At 38.8% G+C, this 19,136-nt stretch overlaps 1 protein-coding gene across 1 annotated transcript in view; it reads right to left on the reverse strand.

Moving 5' to 3' along the window:
* The window catches only part of ccser1 (coiled-coil serine-rich protein 1), a 108,729-nt gene that overhangs the window by 69,730 nt on the left and 19,863 nt on the right, over nucleotides 1-19,136 (reverse strand). The window contains exons 6-7 of the mRNA XM_053326217.1: nucleotides 18,361-18,466; nucleotides 2,368-2,542 (exon numbers count right to left, since the gene is read on the reverse strand). Coding sequence (XP_053182192.1) covers nucleotides 2,368-2,542; nucleotides 18,361-18,466 — 281 coding nt within the window. The remainder of the gene's footprint in view (nucleotides 1-2,367; nucleotides 2,543-18,360; nucleotides 18,467-19,136) is intronic.

Genomic DNA, 19,136 nt, shown 5'->3' on the forward strand with positions numbered 1-19,136 from the left:
CATGTAAAACCAAAAAGCTGAAGAGAGTGCCCGTATCTCTTCCTAGTTATCATGTAAAATGTAACATCTTTCAACCAATGTATTTTTCACTATATTAGTGGCTCTATTGTACTGTACTTTTAAACCATCTTTTAAGAGGGTCTTTGAAAGCCCAACAGCATTTGCTACTGTTGCTGACTGCTGGCACAGAGTAGAACAGATTCAGAAAAAACTAGAAGATAATGAGATAAATATTGGATTTAAGGACTTGATCGCCTGGCTTAAAAACTGTTAGATTACGCTGTATGAGTCATTTATGGTAATTGTTGCCTCTTTGAAAGATTTCCTGGTCTTTCCAGTTGTTTTGAAGATACCTGATACAGGGCAGTGCTATGTTTAGTATTAGCGACAGAAGGAGAGGAGAGGAGAGGAGAGGAGAGGAGAGGAGAGGAGAGGAGAGGAGAGGAGAGGAGAGGAGAGGAGTTAGGACCTATAAGTTAAGGTAAACAAAAGAAAAGAACAGAGGATTAGGGCTCAATAACAGAAGGTCAAGCAAATAAAATGCTAAGCATACAGACATGCCGAGTCACCCTCCCCTTGGTGCAGAATGGATTACATCCGCTGATGGAAGGTAACAAAATTTGCAAGTTAATGACACAACAGAGCAAGCAAAGAGGGCAAAGTATCTCCTCTTTCATATTCATGTTCTGCTGCTCTCTCTCTTGCACTCCCTTTAGTAGTCTCTCCATCACTACTTCACTCTCTGTCTCTCTGTACTAATTATTATTTTAACATTTTTATGCCTCATGTCTCTCTGACTGTGGTCCTGGGAGAGAAAAAAAACAGAGATGATCAGTAGAGAGAGAGATGATCAGTAGAGAGAGAGGGAGAGAGGGAGAGAGAGAGAGAGAGAGAGAGAGAGAGAGAGAGAGAGAGGAGAGAGAGAGAGAGAGAGAGAGAGAGAGAGAGAGAGAGAGAGAGAGAGAGAGAGAGAGAGAGAGAGAGAGAGAGAGAAGCATACAATACATATGCCTCTGTGGACTGTAATTCACAGATAGGTCCTCACAGTTAGCTTTGATCTTAGTTTAGAGATACTAATGGTGGGCTGTTAGGGAAGGCCCTGTCAGCCTTTAATAATGTCTTTCTGTGTATTTGTATTTGTGAGTATGTGTCTGTATAATATTGTTGTGTTCGGTAGGGGTCAGTAACCCACATGTAGACGACAAGAAAACAACAGCCAGACAGTGCTACTGTAATGGGTGTTCTGTCAGCTCAACTTCCTGAGCATCTCTTTGGTATGTAAATGTGTCACACACTTTCAAAATACAGTGACAAAAGAATATTAGCAAAGATATGAGAACTTTCCAAAGCAAAACCTATACAACACAATGTATTAAATGGCCACAAAAACCAGCCTCCAAATTACTTCTTCAATTGTGGCTGTTTTTATGAAGCTTTAAAAAATGTAACAACTACACTTAACTGAAACTGCAATGTTAATTTGGTGGTTGTGCACATTTTAACTTTGTGGCTGGATATTTTGTCACAGGTCAAGCTCTCTGGAAATTGTAATTACCCCAAATATAGCATACAATCAAATTTGCAACAAATGTATTTCTTCAAGAAATGTTTAAAAGCAAGAATACTTTTACCATCCATTTACATTGTGGTGTAAAGCAGTACGACAGTTAAAGAGACTGCATGACTACACATTGTGATTCACAATATGGTTCCCTGGTTTTTACAGTTTGGCAGTTAAACCTTGTGCAGCTTTTGCAACGTGTCAGTGCTTTACTAAGTGACCATTACAGCTAATCACTGCTATAATGGTGTGGATGTAATTTTACTGGTTTTCCCAACATTCACACTGAGATGGTCTCATGGCCTGAGGTAAAACATTTGCTTTAAGCAGGCTTAAGCATTTAAAGAGCACAGTGATACTCTGAAACAGGGGGATTAATGTGTGAGTGTGTGAATATAAAGAATATGATGGCAGATGCTCAAGTATGCATCCCTGTTTTCTACCCCAAATGTAAAATCTGATTAAATTAACAAAATAAAAGGATTACAGAGACCTTTGAAAGGCGGAAAAGCATCCACTTTGGAGATGATTTCATGGATAAAAACAAGGGAGTCAAGAATTTGTCAGTGAACACTGTACTGTTTTGGCTCCAGATGCAGTTGCTACATATTATTACCCCTTACCCTTCCTGGATTAAAACAATTTGATGCATTCATAACATGAGAAGACTTGAGAAGGATCATTCAGTGTGATATAAGAGGAATGACAATGAACCAGTCATATAATAGTATGCTGTGATATAATCTTCCTTGCCTTCATTTCAGTATAAACCAATGTATGTTTGTGTGTATCTGTGTGTATCCCACCTCCTGCAGTGTCCGCCTCAGTCTTAAAAGCAGGGTTTTGACAGCAGTGCAGTCCTGCTGCATCAATCTGAGTGGCAGGGTCTCTAGCCCTACAGGTAAAGGCTCATCTTCCCTCCCCAAACCCAGTCCTGAGCTCCAGTCAGCAGGCAGCAGGCTGGTCGGACGGCTGGGCTCCCTGGAGGAGAGGTAGAGCGAAGGGAAAGAGGGAGAAATGAAGAGATTTAATGTGAGCATGAGTCAGTGTGAAAACTTTATCATTGACCTGTCTTCACTTCTCCCTGCTGCTCTCCACAGGCAACCAGAGGAATTTCATCCTGGCATTAGCCTGTTACTGATAGTGGAGATGATACATACAGTAATGTCCAGATATCTAAATATCCCAACAGAAGGCAAGACGAGGGAGTTCTAGAGAGAGGAAAAGAGAGTTCATGTTGGGGTGAAGACCAGGTCTGGCTATATTCACCATGCACAGCAGCTGCTACACAGCACCCCCACAGGACTCCATTTTAATGAGCGCCCATTTCTATAATAAATCTGTAAGACCTAAAGATCATTTAAAAATGACAACATGAGGTGATAAGATCCTCTAACACAAATAAACACAAGAGAAGACATAGAAATGCCTGCATATGTAAACACACATACACACACTAATGCATGCACAGATCAAAGAGGACAAAGCACACACATTTTCTAATCCTGCATCTCACCATCATTATCAACTCAAAGGGATACTTCATCGTCAAGAGCTTTGATTCTTTATCGCTCATTACAGCTGAGCAATCCTTTCTGTGTGTCCTTAGATTTTTTGAAGATTTATAATTTAGTGTTTTGTATTATTGCATGTCCACAATTATTCTACAGCAGAAACAACACTGTGTGTAAATGATCAGTTGGAGTGCTGCACCATTTTTAATTAACAAAGCTTTCAACTTGAAGAGGAGCAGACCTCCTGGCCTTTTGTCAGATAAAAGAGATGAAGTCACTCCATATAAGAAAAGTTTGTAAGTCACTAATTTAAGGCCTGATTCCCAATAAGCCTCCAAATCAGTGTAATCCTGTGTACCGCCACGCAGCTTCTGTGGAGTTGGATCCAGACACGCATGAACACAAACAACTGAAGGAGATCATCCAAATCAGTTGTAATCAACTGTCCCATTTGGGAACACAGTCCATTAAACAGTTAACAGGCCCCTGAAGCAGCACGTCTTCGATCTTTGGTCCATGACCTCTGTTCTTTGTCTCACTGTCAACACTTAATTACAGTAATATAGAGGATAGATACTGAGAGGAACTTTCAACAGGAGTGAGGGGGCTGCTCAATGTCACATCATTCGCCTCTGTCTCTTCTGCCTGTCTTTGGCCAACATTCAATAATCTTATCTATAAAAACTATATCTTCATAGCCTTCATTGCTGAGAGCTCGTTCTCACTTGTTCCGGCAGTTTAAGAGTTTTAATTTCACCAGAAGCACATTTTTATCATGACCTTCCTTCTAATGATGGAAGACTATTTTATATTCAACCAGGCATGAGAACAGTCTTAAAACAAAGATCAAGCTGAATTCTGAATGATGTGGTCAATGTTTCTATTTGGTCTGCAACACTTTACCTGGACACCCACCCATACATACAAAATAAACACATAAAGCAATTCTAATGCTTAACAGATAACTTTATAGTAGTAGTAGATATTTGTGTGTAGTCATGATTATAATTGCATGGTTGGGTTAGGGTTAGGGTTAGGGTTTATAATTTTGATATTTACTATGTGATTATTATGTGGGAGTAAATATATATTCTGAATAGCATCAGTTTAGTATTAACATTCACCAAAGGTCAATAACTGTCCATGGAAGAGTCTGGCACTTTTTTTCACACAATAATACATGTACAATTAATGTACAAAGCCAAAACCTCTAAGATGTAGAATTATACTTCTGGTCTGGGTGAGGCCTTTACACTAAACATTTATTTTAGAGACAAAAGTGAGCCCATGATCATTGTTAGCAAAGGATTACAATATAGAACATCTTAATGAATCAGCACCAAAATCAAGAGCATAAATGGTGCAGAGAGAAAATGGTAAACAGCATTTGACTCATTCTTTGTAAAAGCCTCAACTATGACTTCTGCAAATGCTGAAAAGGTAGCCCTGTAAAAACCAGAATGCGTCATTTTTCCAAGGATAACAATTAAAAAGCAATTACAGTCACTTTTCAATCAATATAAAATGTGGAGGTGACCCTTATTTGGCCCAGAGAGATTTTCCAAAACCAGGGACATTACAAAAGACTTCAGCTTCAAGGCCAGTGTGCACTGGCTCTTCAAAATGAATAAAAACATGTTACTTTTTCTCAAACACACAATGTTTTGTCACATTGATTCTGAATTAGTTGTGAAACCATCCCCAATGTTACAGAAGTAAAGTAGAATGATATAAACTCAATATACCAACTAATAAATTGAGCAAACAGTATACTGTAGTAGAGCAATTCTTTCACTTACTAATCAGAGTGATACAATAATGATGTAATGCGTATTTTAAAAAAGTATTTTTCCATGTAATATGTAGCAAAATAGCGTATAGCCTCATTTATTGTTAATTCATCCTATGAAAAAAAACTTTCATCATTCCTTGTCATGAACAGCTATTTCAGGAAGTCAAAAAGACTGCCATCAAGAAAATGGAAAAGCAAGTAAATTGTCAATTTAAGTTTTAGTTTAATCTAATGCTTTTTGAACTACCTGAATTCCAGCACACTATATTTCTCTGCCAGGAGATGATATTTTGACAGAAGTGCATAAAGTGGGACTGTGTATCTCACCTTTCTTTATGACATTTTCGAAAGGAGCACTGAGAAATACCAACCTTCTGTCTGAAAAAACACAAAGACAACCAGCGAGTTCACAGTCTGCATATCAAGAATAGGATGGAGGGAGGGAGGTATGGCAGTAATGAGAGGCAGACATAGACGCAGAAACGAGGAGCTCTTTATCATCGATAGACCGTGTTCACTTTGACTGATAGCCATTTACAGGGGAGGTGAGAGGAAATTAGATGCATTTTGTCCCATTCTAACAGAAAAATCACCACGTAAACAGTAGCGAGGAGCATTAACTCAGACAGCCGATTCTCCAGGAAAAATGTTCTTGAGCAAAACAAGACCATATCACTAAAATATCAATCAACATAAGCCCCTCCAAAGGCTCATCACTGAAACAGTCGGACTGAATTGCTCCCTCGTTTGACCTCATACGTTCTTTCTCACTGGTTCACAATCCCACCCCTCACTCTTCTTTTCACTACTATCCACTCACATTATTTCTCACCTCTCCCTCCCCTTCTCCATTCATCATTCTTCAGCCTTCTTCTGCTCTCTCCAAGCTCCCCTCTCTTTCACTTCTCTTTGTTCACCTGCCCTTCCCTCATCCCCACCCATCCTACCCTTCACCCGAGCCCCTGTCTTCCTTCTACAGCTCTCCATTTGCCCCAGTGTCTCTTTTTTCCCCATCATGCTGACAACCACATCACTAAACTGAGGCAGTATCAAAGCCTAAGGTGTCCCCCCAGGGATTCTGCCGAGCAGTTCAGACAAATGTCGATGGAGCCTGCTGTCTTTTGAGGACAGGTGAGCTCTGTCTGTCAGACAGCCCTGGGTGCTTTTTTCTCCTTAAACTGTATTCTTTGTAGCTTTTGTTCCTGCCTGGCATCTCAGGTTGGAGTGAACTTCCTCCATTTATTTCTCTGTTGCTCCTTCCTGCTAGCTAGGCGGGATGAATTGAGCGTAAATAAATGACATATGATCAATCATACATTCTTCTTTCTGACAGCTTGTGTCAAGTGGCACACTGTAATGCCACAAGAAAGTTTTTTTCACTTCAAGTTGTTTTGTGTTTTTTGTGTCTTTATTTTCTACATATGTGTGTTGCTCTGCATCGGATACTCTTGCCCTTCCTTTAGCTTAGACTGGGGTTTCAGGTTTGGATTCCTCTGTTTCCTCTAACATCAAATCCACAGCACAATAGGAACATGAGTGGGAGAAGGGTTCAACAATCTCCTCCACCGAAAAAAATAATCATAGAGGTGCCTTATGCAAGGCATTTACTGTTTCAGAGGACTATAAGTGGATTCTGCAATAAGCAGAGTTTATAGGAAATAAATGAATTGAAAAACTTTGGAGATATGTTTAATGGGAGCATTTCTGTGACACAAATGCAATCATACTGTATTTTGCTGATGAAAAAATAGTGTGTGTGTGTGTGTGTGTTACATGCAGTGGTACCCGTGTATGTGTGCCAGCCCGTCCTCACAAGAAAAATGACAACATGCATGTCAAATTCTGCTGGTAAAAATGACTTTTAGTTACATTTATGTCACCTAGCAACTGTAGTAATAATGACCCAGGGAAATGACACAGTTCAGATGAAGTCAAGGTCACAATTTGCCTTGTTAGAAGGGGGCAGGTTGGGTGTATGGTTAGATGGTTAGCGGGCAAAAAATGTACTTAAAAGTGGACATAGCCAGATGTTTTTTCTTGTTTCCAACCTTAAGTGTCATGTTTCGAACTGCGGCTTGGAACATTTTTTATTTTTTGAGACGGCAACAACTGTTGTGGTGTTTGCTGTTGCCATGACAACTTGCATACGTAGAAACCACATTTCAAGTGATTGTTAATGATTTTGGAAAGGAGCGTATTATGTTCCTATGGGTCGTTCTGGAGCAAGAGTACAATCAACATATATGATTGTTTCATTATGACGATGCAAGAGTATACTTTTTTTTTTTTGTTGTTGCGCTTACAGGGTTGACAAAGTCATTTTCCAGCAAAGCACAACTCTTATCTTCAGGCAATTAGCCCACACGTACATGCAAGAGCACACACACACACACACACACACACACCTGGAAGTGAACAACACAGTTGAAGGGTAGTCTGTTCAGTGATGATAGATGTAATACAGGCAGGGAGGCCGTTCCTCTACTCTGGGTCATCTGTCTTTTTACTGTCATGAGCTGATATCCTGACATTCTCCCTCTCTTTCTCTTTTTTTTTACAGCTCTCTCCCTCTCACACACACACACACTTGATTCACCTCTGAACAGATTATGCATACTGTATGTGGGTAGTGGTACAGAGAATATGGCTCTACAATAGGAGTCAATTAGAAAATTACAATAGTAGACACGTCCTAATTTTAATGTAAAAAGATGTAGTATTACACCAGCTTGTGGCTGAAACTAGTACTACATGACCGATTCACTGTGGGGCTAATTACAACTGAATACATGGATTAAAGTGCAATTAAATGTTTTCACAGAGATTTGTCTCTCTACAGTCTTTCTAGACTAATTACACAGAGGAAAAACATAAACAGGGAGAGTGTGAAAGATGCTCCCCTTGCTTTCCATCATCTTCTTGTTTTTCTTTTGCTGATTCTGTCCTTGCAATATTTTCACCTCTATTCTCCTTCTTTTCTCTTCTTTTAATTACATATTCCCTTGCTCACCTTCTCTCTTACCCCATTTTCTTCTCTCCTTTAAATATATGTTTTTTCATTTTTGTCTTTCTCTCCATCCTTCTGACTTACCCATCTCCTTTCAGAAGCCATTTCTCAACAGCAGCATTACAAGTGATCCATTTCACCAACCTGAAAAAGCCAATTATCTGCCTTTTTATGACTTTCATTATTTTACCACTCACGGAGTGTTTTATTACTGGGTGGCTGGCTTCCTGCAATGACACATACCTGCACACACAAGGTAATAAACACATGCGTACAAGCATCCACACAAGCTATAAACGACATCGAAAATAGATAAATATCTCTATATGCACACTAAGATGTTTGGGTTTATGTAATGTTGAGTTGGTATGTGAAGGGAAGAATAATGACTGCCCATGTCAGATAAATTATGTGTGATTGAAGATGTGTTAGCAGCAGTGAAGAGGAGTGGGCTGCACCCTTGTCAATCAGCAACATAAAAACTGCATTGTTTCAAAAATAATAACAGTAAAGGACACTTAGTCCCCTATGCCAATTTTTCCTTCATTAAATTTTTACTGACAACAAGGAGCATATTTATGGGGACAATGCAACACATGTATGTCTGTGTACGTGTGTAAGGCTGACAGCTGTGTGTCATCTATGAGCTTGTATGCAGTAGTATAACAGTACAGCATAGCTACTGGAGAATGATCACTGTCATTTGTCACTCCTTCTTTCAACCTGACAGTCACAGTGCACTCATCTGCATTCAGCACCTGAGGCTATGGATGTTTAATGCTGCCATTAAACTCATCTCTGACATAAAGTGCATCTGTGACTTAAGAGTGAGCACAAGCTGAGCTCCAGGCAGTGAATCTAATGGTGAATTCAAGTATTCAGACAAAGAAAGGGAGAGAATATAAAATTAATGTAATATGGCAGGGATAACTTTTTGATTAATCAAATCGTCCTTTCTGCTCCCTTTGCAATCTGCACTCTGAATCTGCACTCATTTTGCAACAAATCAGTGGTGTCTGTGTATAACCTTCTGAGACTGTCCACTCATCTATTGTCTTTGTATATAATGTGAATACTTTGCACAATAAAAAAAGAGAATCACCACACCAGCTTTGTGTGTGTATGTATGTGTGTGTGTGTGTGTGTGTGTGTATTATTTAAATATAACAGTGTTTCTTCAATTTATTTTGAAATAACTTTGCCCTTTTGTAATTGTCAGTCATGACAGTTGCATGAAAAGCCTCAATGCCAAAGGTGATGACAGCAGCCGCTGGTTTAGGAACTGAGCTTTTTATTTATGACCTCAAAAAATGCTAATTCCCCACCCAAGAGAATTATTATTTCGAGGACACATTCATGTTCATGTTGATCTATTGTATTCATTTCTTAAGGACATGATGATTTTGTGCTATTTATTCTAATGCCATGATAATAAAAAGACCAGAATTTCAATTACTTTGCAATGTGTTTCATTATGATTGTGTTTATTCAAAAAAAATTCAACCTTGTTATCTTTCATCTGGCCCTGCAGTTTATAGAACCTAAAGGTGCAAAAGCTCAGGTGAGACTTGCTTAAAAAATATAACAGTAAAACCATGAAAATCTATACGGTGAGCACATAATAATATAGTTGTGGCTGAAGCTGGTAATATGCATCACAGTCTGGAGTAAGTAAGATTATACTGTCAATGCAACGGCGCAGTCTGACAGGCTGAAAATAACAACACTCACATTGTTACAAAAATGCATAACAAATATAGGTTTTCTGTCGTAAACAATAAGGAGAAAACCTGGGGGTGAACCTGTAGACTTAGGATGCGAAGTCTTGGTTTACAGCTTCAGTAACAGCACAAACACAGCATGTAGCCAATGTTATATGATCATAGTCTGTAAATAAATTAAAATGTTGACTCTCTCCTTTTTATCTCATTTTCTGCCAGGTTGCCTAATTTCCTATCTGAAAGCCAATTGTATTGTTTAAGATGAGTCATAATTCAATGTTGTCCCTGCCATCACAAATAATAGCACCAATAAACAAAAGCCGACATACTGAGTCATTTCAAAGTATTAACACATTTACATGACAGAGATCCTATATGTACGCCTTGAAAATCTTCCTGAAAGCAATTCCTGATGAATGGTTACCAATATCCTTATAAACTCTGAATTCAGTCTATTTTTGTGCATGTATAATAAACACAACATAACATTATTTCCACAACATAATTTCCTGGTTATCATCAGCTGCATGATCCTATCCTGATACATTAAATGATAATATGCAAAGATACCAGGAATGAACATTTATAATCAATAATACTAAACACATATGCTCTTCATCCCAGTGTTTTAAAAAGCTGTATCTATGATAACACTGAAATATACTTTATATTTATGTACTGTACACAGGATTAGTGAGTAGGATACGGAGACACTAATTAATTGCTTATTTAAAAAACACTATGAGTTGCCTAATTAAGTATTATTCATGTAGAAAGCCAGTGTAGTGCCCTGATTGTATGTATGACATCTGTATATGAAGAACAGTTTACCAGTGCAGTTAAGAGCCTGGCTGTGTCGAAGTTCAACGATATGCCTAATGACACATCTAAAGCAAAACTCACTAATTAACACATTTTGTAGTATCTCTTTGTTTAATCCGCGCACAAGCAGAAATGGAAAAACTACATTTGGTTTTAAGTGAAGCTAGATACTATGATGTAATATAAATCATATAAGTCTCAATAACAACAGACAAAAAAAAGAGTGTATCCATCCCCTCAGCACTTCTGTGTAGCATCTCCAGCTACAGCATGGGTTGCCAGATATAGTTGATGAATGCAGGGTTTAGTTTTGGTCTCTGAAAAGACACAATTGCACCAAACATCACTGCATCCAGCTATTAGTTGCTAAAAAAAATAGTTACAGCATGCATCTCCCTGTAGAAAGAAAAATGTTTTCACATTTGTGGTGGGAGCACAGCAGGCCCAAGGGTGGTGAAGTCTGCCTTGTGTAATCCCAGAGATACTAAAACTCTCTCCAGCCTCTTCTGCTCCTGTATCTAATGCCGCCCACTCTGCCTTACCCAGGGGTTCACTTTGGTCGTCATCTCTGCTGTGTGCATACCACCAAAGGCAGATGCCAACACAGTATTATCGGCGCTGGACCAAATATCCGGACACTGCCCTTCAAGTAAGTATTTTTGGCAAGGCAAACCTAAGAAAAGTTCTGCCGAATAGTCGGATGGACCACTTCTCCCCCACTATCTGGTCGAACTGGATACAGATCAATTCAGCTCTGACAACATCAGTTGGTTTGCGGAAGTAGTAACGAGCTCCAGAGCAACACTGGCCAACAATATCATCCCTCTTGTGACTGTGGGGTCATTTCCAAACCAGAAACCATGGGCTGATGGAGCCATCTGCACTGCTTTGGAAGGACATCCTGCTGCTTTCAGCTCATTACTCACTGTTGGAGATGTGGAGGAATATAAGACAGCATCCTACAGGCTGAGAACTGTAGTCAAAATTGTTAAGTGGACTCTAATTATTATTATTATTATTATTATTATCATTATTATTATCATTATTATTATTGCACACAAACCTTTTAACACAACCCTAAAGTATGCCATGCGTATATGTGTGACAGATCAATCATGTAGTTCTAAGGAATAAAGAGTTTTTTTCTGTTTCAAGTCTTTATTCTGAACTTGGTTGAATACTACCTACTGAAGGCACATATATGAGATCCATCTCATTCTCGGAAATAAAGTAAATAAGCCTACTTCCCTGTTCCTTTGAGCTTAACCTGTAGTGACAAGTGTGGGCAGTTACAAGCCTCAAACCAGAAAAAGTCAATGTATCAAGATAACTGCTTTAAAGGGACTCTCTTCCAGTCCTTCATTTGTAATAATGTTGATGCTTACTGCCACTGAATGCTGCTAAGCCCAAACATGAATAAGAGCAACATATTCAGTATTTAGTATATGATATTTTTTTTTGTTAATAGCAGAAGGCATGTGTTTAAGAAAGTAACAAATACAGTGGGGAAACTTCTCAATTTATCACTGCAGAATGAAAATGTTAGCATTTTGCTGTACCCTTTTTAAAAACCATACTCAGCAAATAATATCAGCATTCTGAGTCGCAAAAAAGACAAGATGAACAGCCCAAAAAAAAAGATCCTCCCTGTCTTTGTTGTTCAGATATCGTCCATATGCTACAAAACAACATTAAAGTTCTGGAAAACAAATGCCCATGTCAGATGTTTAACAATCTGCCAATGAAAGAGTAACAGTGAATAGCATTTTAATAATTCCTTTCATTTCTGGAACAAACCCCTTGAAAAAAAAGTAATGGAAAGCAAAGGAACGACTTATTCATTGCCAACGTAATGTTTTTCTCTCCGTTACAAATCAGAACCACAAGTTCCCACTCAAAGCAGGTGGGAAAAAACTCAAAGACCACATTAATTAGTCTCCGTGTTTTGAACATTTAATAAACTTAATTAAGTGGTATAAATTAAAAGCTAAACAACAGCAATACACAAAGGAAATAGATATGTTTATAGATACACACCACAGGATTTTCAACATGTTTAGCCTATTAGTCTGGCCGTAAAATAAAAAATGTCAGAATAGTTCGACTCAGCTTTTCCTTTGAGGCTTCTGAAGAGAGTGATGCTTAGCTAGTAAGAGAAACCTGTGGGCATGGACAGTGAGAGCAATACAACTATCTCCTTACAAAGAATGTGGCAGGAATATTGATATGGAATGAAAAGCAGTCCAAAAACCAAAGATTCATACAAGATATGACAGCCAGTTTTATTATCACTTGTTGGATTAACTAATTTTGGAGGATTGTAAACCAGAAAATTGAACAGAAAAGGAGAAAAATCCACTCAACTTTCACTGTATGCCCTGTATGTCTATGTGTCTGAAAATCATGCTGCAGTTCACTTCATCTGTCCCCAGCTCCACTCCGAGGCTCAGCTGGATTCTTTATGCTTGTCTATTTTTATAAATGTGCACACGAGTGAATATTTGTAAGAACGACTTACTGAAAGAGGAGATATGTGTGTGGTGTGTGTGTGGGTGTGTGGGTGTGTATGTTACATTTGCTGACTATACTTAATCAGGTAGAATTGGACAAGTTGGCAGATACACTGAATGAATCATATTAACATTAAATGAATTTGTTCCTCTGTGTTTGTGCTAATTCTATCTAATCACAGATTATGTGTCTCTGTGGGAGACGACGGGCCAACTGAGAGACTATCACTATGTACCATATCTACACAGAGAGGAGAGTTTCTTTTTGAATCTCAAGGTGTCTTCTCAATGTTGCTCGTTACTGCTCTGTGCTGTATAAATACCCAACTGACTCAAGACTCTATAAGTATACTGTATTTGATACTGTGCTAAGTTTAACTGACAAGACCCAGCTAATTCCCTCTCACTTACATTTACAGTAGATAGACACTGAATGAGTCAACACTGGGAAAAGACATGAAAACCCACTATTATGACAAATGCGTTAAAGTACAGGTAATGCTGAAATGACTCTGTATGACTTGATGACATGATATGGGGAGGATATGATATCCGTGACATTCCCGGTTGTGGGTAATATACTCAGGGTGTTAATGAAAAGTCTCAACAGCATGATATAGAGAGGACATAAACCATAAACAAGCAGCAACAAAATATTAACTAAACTCATGTATAATTGAGTTGTCACTTGTGGGTGGGAGGATGGGGGGGGGGGTTGACATTTTTCTAATAAGTCTTACTATGCCATCCCAGCAGCAAGTGAATGCTTTAGATGCGTATTAATCCCCTAATCAGAAATGGAAATGAGGGAATTGAGACCTTCATGAGTGTCCACTGCATACTGACAGAGAAGCAGTGTTTGTGTGTCTCCTTGGACTACCTGTCTTTTGCATAATAATCAACAGCAATAAAAAGAGATAAAGGGAGAAAAAAAGGAAGTGGGGAAGGGGAAAACTTAACAGGCAGGCTGCTGTAACCATAGCAACAGGTAAGCTATATCCCAACTGTCAAAATGTAATTTCATTTGTCTTTTTCTATAGGAGAAACAAGGGAGGGGTTTATGTCTTCACTGAAGACTGATATTAAGATGCAACACACAAACAAATATTCTGTATGCAGCAGTCTAATGCGCCCCCTGACACCTTCTTCTACCAACCAACAAGCACTGAAGCACACTCACTACTGTCAGTGAAGATGGCAATTATTTTCTACGGCAACACATTGCAACAGTCAAAAGTACAAAACACAATAAAGAAGGCTTTATGGAACAAAGCTCATGGAGCTAAATACATATAATTGTTTCCAAAAATGTTGGTCAGTCTACATTAGAGCAATATTTTGCCCTGCACAGTATGAATGCAGAATTTAAATCTAAATGGGGAGCATGGCACAAGGGACCTGTAAATGAAGCTGCTGTGTTAAAAGCTCATAGGAGAGAAACATTACACTACTCCCTGCTAAAATAGATATGGTCCAAATATGATTCATTTTAAAAATCATTCTAAAACATTTTACAATATATAAAAAAAGGACAAAATGACTCCTGCATTTCTTTGTCCTATAGTGAAATGAATACACTTCAGACTCTTCCTTTCCCACTCCACTATTCTTCAATATCCCAGTGTGTCTCTCTCTCTGTATCTCTCTAAACATTTATGCAACCACTTAAAACTGGAAAATAATATTTTGCACATGGCTGTTTACTGCCATAGCTTTGTTACTGTGGTATTAATGTTTACAAAGTCATAAACACAGACATTTAAATGCCTGCCACCAAAATCATCCAACTGTCATACATCAAAGAAGAGATATGCATGTTAGTATGTGTGTGTGTGTGTGTGTGTGTGTGTGTGTGTGTGTGTGTACAGCAGATGTTCTGTGCAGCCTGTCTGACAACAAGCAGTATCCTGCAGCTGAAACTCTCTCTGGACAAGCTGACTGACTGACAGGTAGGTGTGTGTGTGTGTGTGTGTGTGTGTGTGTGTGTGTGCATCCTTGTGTCAGTGTGTGTTTGTGTTTTCCTGTGTGTGAACAGACGGGAGCTTGCTTTGCCTCCAGCAAATCAATGTCCCCTTGAGGGAATGTGGAACCTGAGACAAAAAAGAGAGAGACTGAGAGAGGAAGAAAGGCTGTGAAAGAGCTAAAGCAAGCCCTGGGCAAACACACTTTGCTCTCTTTCCCCTCTCCAATCTCAGCTCCCTCACTCTTCTTTACACATTTTACACATTTCCCAGTAAAATCTGTGTGAAAACATTTGGTATGAAAATATCAGTGAAGATGTTTAACAGCACAGTGAGAAATTAACACCTGCCTGGAGCTACATGTTTAGGATAAGAAACGTAGAGCTGATTCCATTATGTAACCTACTAATGTTTCTACAGATCAAAAAATGTTTGCTGTACCCATCACCGGTATGGAATTCAATTTCAATGCTTCTTTAAATTAAACAAATGTTTCATGCCAATGCCTAAATAGTGTGATTTGTCTCCTTTATCCAAGTGTAGCCACACTTCCCATCCAGACTTTATAAAAAATGTTTATTGAGCCTACTTTCCTGCTCTGCTACAGAATCTGCATCCCTGCTGTGTAGAATTTAACACATACTGCTCCCTGAGCCCCATATATCATACCACTGACTAACTGTCAGCAGCACACACACTGTTAAATGGTGTGATGTGTCTACAGTTTTTAGGGCTGGAGTCACTGGTGTTTAAGACTTCAATGAGTGTTGAGTTGTTAGAAAGGTGGTATATTAAATGGGAACTAATTATGTCATCACTCGGGCACACCATGATTTAAATGAGAATTAACTGCATGCCTTTGGCAATTTGTGTTTTAAGTGAAATGTCTCAACACACATTGAATGGATTAAAATTTAATTTGTCAACATGGTGCTCAAAGAATGAATCCCAATGATTTTAGTGATCCCTTGATTTTTCAAATAGCGCCCGAAGCACTAGTTGATAAAAGGTCAACATCTACAACAATAGTTGGATTGTGACAAAATCTTGTACATATATTTGTGGTTTTCAGACAATGTATCTTAATGTTCCTGATGTTCCCCTGACGTTTCCTCTAGCACCTTCAAATTTAGAGGAATCCTTTGGTAATATCATGTCTGAGATTGGAATGAATGGGATGACGCAATATATTCATATTATGTCCTGAACTGCCATGCTACAATCCAGACAAACTCAATCACAAAGAAGAAAACTGGTTTAACTGTTTTAGCCTTGACCCCGTGTAAAGACAGCAATAATGCAAGTATTTGTTTGTGTGGACATGAATACTTCTCCAGTACTTTTAAATAGGTGAGGAACAAAAGAAATAGTACTAAAATATCACTATTTTTTAATTGCAGTACATTGTAGATATACTGCTGCCAACTGTTCTGGAAAGGCTGAATAGGCTGGTGATGGTCAGATGGCAATTGTAGGTGTCAATGAACAAAGAAATGCGAGGAAAATAAACAGACATGAGCAGTTGCTGTCAGAATCTCCAGAAACAGAGTCCACTGGACAACTAGAAGCACATTTATGGCCCTTTATAAAAGTTTGTGTGGTACCTGAGTTGGAGCAGAGCTACAGTAGTTCTTCTGAGAGAGGCTCTCCAGTGTCTGTGGGAGAGTGTCAGTATGTAGCCATAACCCTGCTGTTTATCATGTTAATGTTACTGAAATATCTCTTAAAGTTCTGAATGTAGCACAGTTAGTAATCAGTTGTGTTTACTGCCACAGAACAGGAATACGTCTTTGATTTATTAGCACGATGTTGCCTCTCTATTGTCTCTTATCAGACTTGCTAATGCTACCAGCAGCTCTGTGTGAGAGGCACGAACTGAAGCTACAGTTATCAGTGTTGTGATATTTATTTATTTATAGCTGCATTTATTTTCTGTGAAACTAAAATACTGTTATAATAAACATTTGTACATTATCTGAGTATTTCCTGCATGTTTAATTTTTTTTTCCTTTTTTACAGATATCATGTATCATAGATTATTTCTTTGTGATATATTGTGTATCACAGAGTCACCTTTGTTGTGTTATATCGTTATAAAAAGGGGAAAATATTGTGATAGCATCCTATTGTAAGTTCACCTGTGATCCCTACAACTACTATCAAAGACAAGTGCAGAAGTGGGGCTGCAGTATAGATGAAACAACCAATGAACTATCTGACAAAAACCTTGGATGGGTTTAAAAGGTTGACTCCCCACTCGCATGATTCACTGACACTGTCTACAGAAAATGTCTCTCTATTCAGCAAAACATTAAAAGAGTGTTTGAGGTGTGATAAAAACCCTACTCAGAAAAAAAGAAGCCAAGGCTAAGTCCAATGTCTCAATGGTGTAGTATAAATCCTTCAACCTCTACTTCAAAACCACTCACACAAGTTTGACCTGCATGGTCTCTGCAAACAAAGAAGATCATAGCCAGTTTGTTCAGGGGAAAACATGGATTGACAGCTACATTTACTCAATGGGTGTGAACAAAAATAAAATAAATTCAACCCAGGAGTGGAGAGAGGAGCACTGAAAGCTAAAGTAATAATCATCTGCTGGCTTGTCAGACACACCACCAGACGATACTTTTGGTGATACAAGCCATTTATTACCCACTGGCTCCATAAAACCAAATAAGCCCTATCCATAGAGCTGCTGTGTGTGTGTGTGTGTGCCCAGTATAAGCTATCCTGATTTGTGTGCGTGGAGAAGGAACAAGTGGACAAATCAAATCAGATATGGAACCATCCTTGGCATCGGTGCTCACATGTTAAACACAGAAACTCGGAATGTTCTGTTTCAGCCTTCGGCTACCGTGAGAAAGAGAAGAACAGAAAGATTGCTTGCATATTCATTTGAAGAGAATTGTTTAATTTTTTTATTTACCCTCCGTCTTTCTGTGCTAGAGCCTTGTCTCATCTCCAAGAACGGGAAAGACATAAAACATGTTGTGCATTGACAGGGAACGAAGATAAGCAATTTCTAGAATAGACCCCCTCGTCCCCCCCATACCTCCCTCTCAATCTCTCTAGTGGCAATAGAGTACTGTATGTGGTGTAAGAATAAAAGCAGCACAGAGAATAAATGCCCCTGTGGCCAAGTGGGTAAGTGCATCAAAACAGATCCTCGAGCCAGCCATGTGATTGCATGTGATTGAATGCAGTTTTGGGACAGCCAATGCCGGCCCAATGCCATAGCCCAATTTTCTGTCTTTTCTGTCCATGATTGTTGTTCTAGTTTGTCCAGCCCATATGCACACAAATACTCACAAGCAAGACCATTTTTAACCATTTGTCTTCATTTGCTTTATTATAGCACAAGACGACTCTGCTCTACATAATTACGCTGACGACACCATTGCTTTATTTTCTTCCCTGTGCAGAATGTGAACGCACACACAGTATATTCATACAAAATATACATGTTTACCTCTGGCTGTTGTCTTTCCCCGGGATGCGATCTCCTGGTGGTTCCATGGGGGAGGGAAGCAGGTTGAGACAGGAAGCTAGGGATTGGCTGGAGTCTTCTCTGGACACTGTGTACACAAATAAGTCATTTTATCATATTGGTTTCCTAATCTCACCTGACACTTGTATCTAAACTACAGCATATTTTTGTCCTCAAAAACAATAAATCTCTCTTTACCCTCTCCTCCCAAATTAATGAATTAGAGCCATAAAATACCATTATTGTCACAAAGCACCTTATTAAAATTCAGTAGTGCTAGGTTGGAATAATTGAAACACTATAAATTGTTTAAAAAATGACATGCCTACGTTCAAAGGCACACTTGACTGAGAAGTGTGTAAAAGTCTGGAATAAAAGTTGAGGTGATGAAGCCAAGATTTGTCATTTCTTCATGTCTTTTTAAAGGTCCCTCTGTTTCTCCCTCTGTCATTGTCTGATTGCACAGGGCGTGAGTCACAGTCGGAATAGGAACACAGAGCCCCGCAGCTGAATACTGTTGGCCATAAATTGCTGTAAAACTGCTTGCTTTTTAATAAAGGCTCCAACAAGCCACCTGAGGGAAGTAAAAATGAGGAGTGCCGATGAGAGTGTGTGGTGATATGGGGTTGGTGTGTGTCCAGTAGTCCTCTTTCTCTGTGTGTATATAATCTATGTATGTGTGCCCATACCTGAGACTGTCTGCTTTTAGTGTACCTAAATGTGTGTGCATGTGTGTGTGTGTGTGTTTTTTAAATGAG

The sequence above is a fragment of the Scomber japonicus genome, chromosome 9, assembly GCF_027409825.1.
Source record: "Scomber japonicus isolate fScoJap1 chromosome 9, fScoJap1.pri, whole genome shotgun sequence".
NCBI classification, from domain to species: domain Eukaryota; kingdom Metazoa; phylum Chordata; class Actinopteri; order Scombriformes; family Scombridae; genus Scomber; species Scomber japonicus.